The 2,694-nt window shown below is 37.4% G+C and overlaps 1 protein-coding gene across 1 annotated transcript in view; it reads left to right on the top strand.

Annotated features, from left to right (window-relative positions):
- LOC106530654 (AP-1 complex subunit sigma-2) overlaps positions 1 to 2,694 on the top strand; it is a 9,640-nt gene that overhangs the window by 4,608 nt on the left and 2,338 nt on the right. Inside the window, exon 3 of the mRNA XM_014026325.1 lies at positions 1,597 to 1,705. Within this exon, the coding sequence (XP_013881779.1) occupies positions 1,597 to 1,705 (109 nt within the window). The remainder of the gene's footprint in view (positions 1 to 1,596; positions 1,706 to 2,694) is intronic.

The following is a 2,694-nucleotide window of genomic DNA, read 5'->3' as shown; positions in this document are numbered from 1 at the left end:
ATCACTTTCACTATCAACAAGAATGTTAAAATCTCCCATTATTATAATTTTATCAGTATTTAATAATAGATCAGTCAGAAAATCTGAGAACTCTGATAAAAACTGAGAATAAGGGCATGGTGGACGATATATAACAGCTAGTAGTAGTGGTTTTTCTGAGGAAAGCTGAGGTCGGAGAAGAAGCAGCCATGATGCTAAGCTAACATTAGCGAGAGATACAAGATCCCGAAATCCACAAATAACATTACGAAGWGTTGAAAAATAATAATAAAAGATGCAAACTATTTCAAAGGTGATTTAGGACTAGAAGTAGAACCGTGCAAAGGTAGATAATCCAGTGAGTTAAGGAAATTCCCAAAAAAACAAATGTATATGTGTATGGAGGRAGACGGTAGGTCGGAACTCTAAAGTTTGTGGTGCTTGTTAACGGAGCAGTCTTTCACTGTCAGCCTGTCAGCGTCTGAATCCTCCATCCAGCAGGGACGACACAGCAGCTTTCTGACCCACATTTCATCCAAACAGCACAGATACACAATATACTGAATACAACCAAGTTGGGATGTTGTGTAAAACATGTAAACAGAACATGATGATTTGCAAATCTGTTTCAACACATTCAATTGAATACTCTGCAAAGACAARAAAGTTTTTAAAGTTCAAACAGATACATTTCATAGTTATTTTTTATTTTTTGCAAATATTCACTCATTTCGAATTTGATGCTACAACAGGTTCCAAAAAAGTTGGGACAGGGGCAACAAAAGAATTTAAGGATTTCATCTTCTACAGTCCATAAAATCATCAAAAGATTCAGAGAATCGAGAMAAATCTCTGCAAGTAAGCWTCAAGGCTGAAAACCAACACTGAATACATGTGACCTTTGACCCATCAGGCAGCCTTGCTTTAAAAACTGTCGTTCTGYAACACATATTAGCACATGGGCTCAGGGACTCTTCAGATGACCATTTGTTCATCACTGCATCTACAAGAGCAAATTAAAACTCTACCATGCAAAGTGAAAGTGATAAATCAACAACACCCAGAAACACCGCCGGCTTCTCTGGACCTGAGCTCGTCTGATATGGATGGGGGTGTGTTAGTGCCAATGGCATGRGTAACTGTCACCTCTGTGAAGGCACCATTAATGCTGAAAGCCACATCCAGGTTTTGGAGCAACACATGCTGCCATCCAAGCTGTGTCGTTTTCAGAGACATCCTGCTGATTTCAGTAAGACAATGCCAAGCCACACTGTTTTTGTAATGGGTTGCAGACATCAAATTCAAAATGAGTGAATATTTGGGGGGAAAAAAGAAAAAATAATAAAATGTTTTTTTCAACATTAAATATCTTGTCTATTTAGAGTATTCAGTTGAATATAGGTTGAAAAGGATTTTCTGGTTTTTTTTTTTCATTTCTGTTATTTATGTTTTACACAACATTGGTATTGTGGTTGTAATTTCACAGTTAAAGATGTGCAGCCTCATCTTTGACTGTTTCAAAAAAAATAAATAAATAAATTGTTGCTGAACTGTTGCCACTGCTGACTGGTGCACCAACATCATCACGTTGTATGTGACTCTTGTGTTTTGATGCAGGTATGCCAGTCTGTATTTCTGTGCTGGTGTGGACAGCCAGGATAATGAACTGCTCATTCTTGAAGTTCTGCACAGATATGTTGAGCTGCTGGATAAATACTTCGGCAATGTAAGTATAAAAGACTGCTTTGGCCCAAAGAGGATGGAAGAACTGCAGTATTTAGAGGCTTGTTTAGATTATTATTGCTCACTGCTGAAGGCAAAAGAACGATTGTGTGTCTGGTTTTTGTTGCCTTTTTAGGATGTTTAAAGTGTAATCACCTACCTTGTAAGGATCAGTTGTCCACATGAGAACCAAAGCTCAGTCTCAATACAGTGGAACAGGTTTTGGATCAGTTTAGATCAGGGTCAGGATGAAGGCTTTGATGGTGTGTCAAAACTGCAGTAAAATGAAGAGGGGAAACCGATTCTTCTTTTCAATCTCGCCAGAGTTCTGTATGTTTATGAACAAGTGAGCAGCAAGAGATGAGGCTGTGATTTAGGCAAACAGTTTCAATGTCATGGTCTATATTCATGTACACGTCTTGCAAAGCTTACCTCAAACGTGTTCTATCAGAGGAGAGTTCTTGTCCAGGTGTCAAAATACAGCTGTGAAGCTCCTGTGACATGTTGAAGACACTTTTTGTTGCTTTGAGTAAAATAAACAACTTTTTGCACAATTTCTTGAATATGTTCCAAACTTGAATGACAGGGCTGTGCTTCTGCAACTCATGGAGGAAATCAAGAATGTCTAAGAAAAAATTTTAAAGTCTATACCAGGCCTATTCAACTGGTGGCCCGCTGGCCATATCAGGTCCACRGATGATCAAAGTTTGGCCTGCYAGTTGGTTCATTAACCAAATCAAACTCCCGGTTTTCTACTACTAAACTATTACTATAACATCTTGTAATTAGACATAGACATGGGGTATCTACAGAAACATCAGAATATTGGCTAGAAGCTAGTAAAAACATTTCTAAACTGAAACTAAAACTACAAGCACTTGAAGATAAAACTCAGTCAAAATAAAATTGGTTTAAAAATTTGACAAATCAGAGACGCCAAATTAATATTTGTGTTTTGTTTTTGATATTTTTAAACATTTTATTACATTGAAT

The sequence above is a fragment of the Austrofundulus limnaeus genome, unplaced genomic scaffold (genome assembly GCF_001266775.1).
Source record: "Austrofundulus limnaeus strain Quisiro unplaced genomic scaffold, Austrofundulus_limnaeus-1.0 Scaffold543, whole genome shotgun sequence".
Classification (NCBI taxonomy): Eukaryota; Metazoa; Chordata; class Actinopteri; order Cyprinodontiformes; family Rivulidae; genus Austrofundulus; species Austrofundulus limnaeus.
Note: the sequence above shows the minus strand (reverse complement) of the source record. Positions and strands in the feature narration are given on the sequence as shown.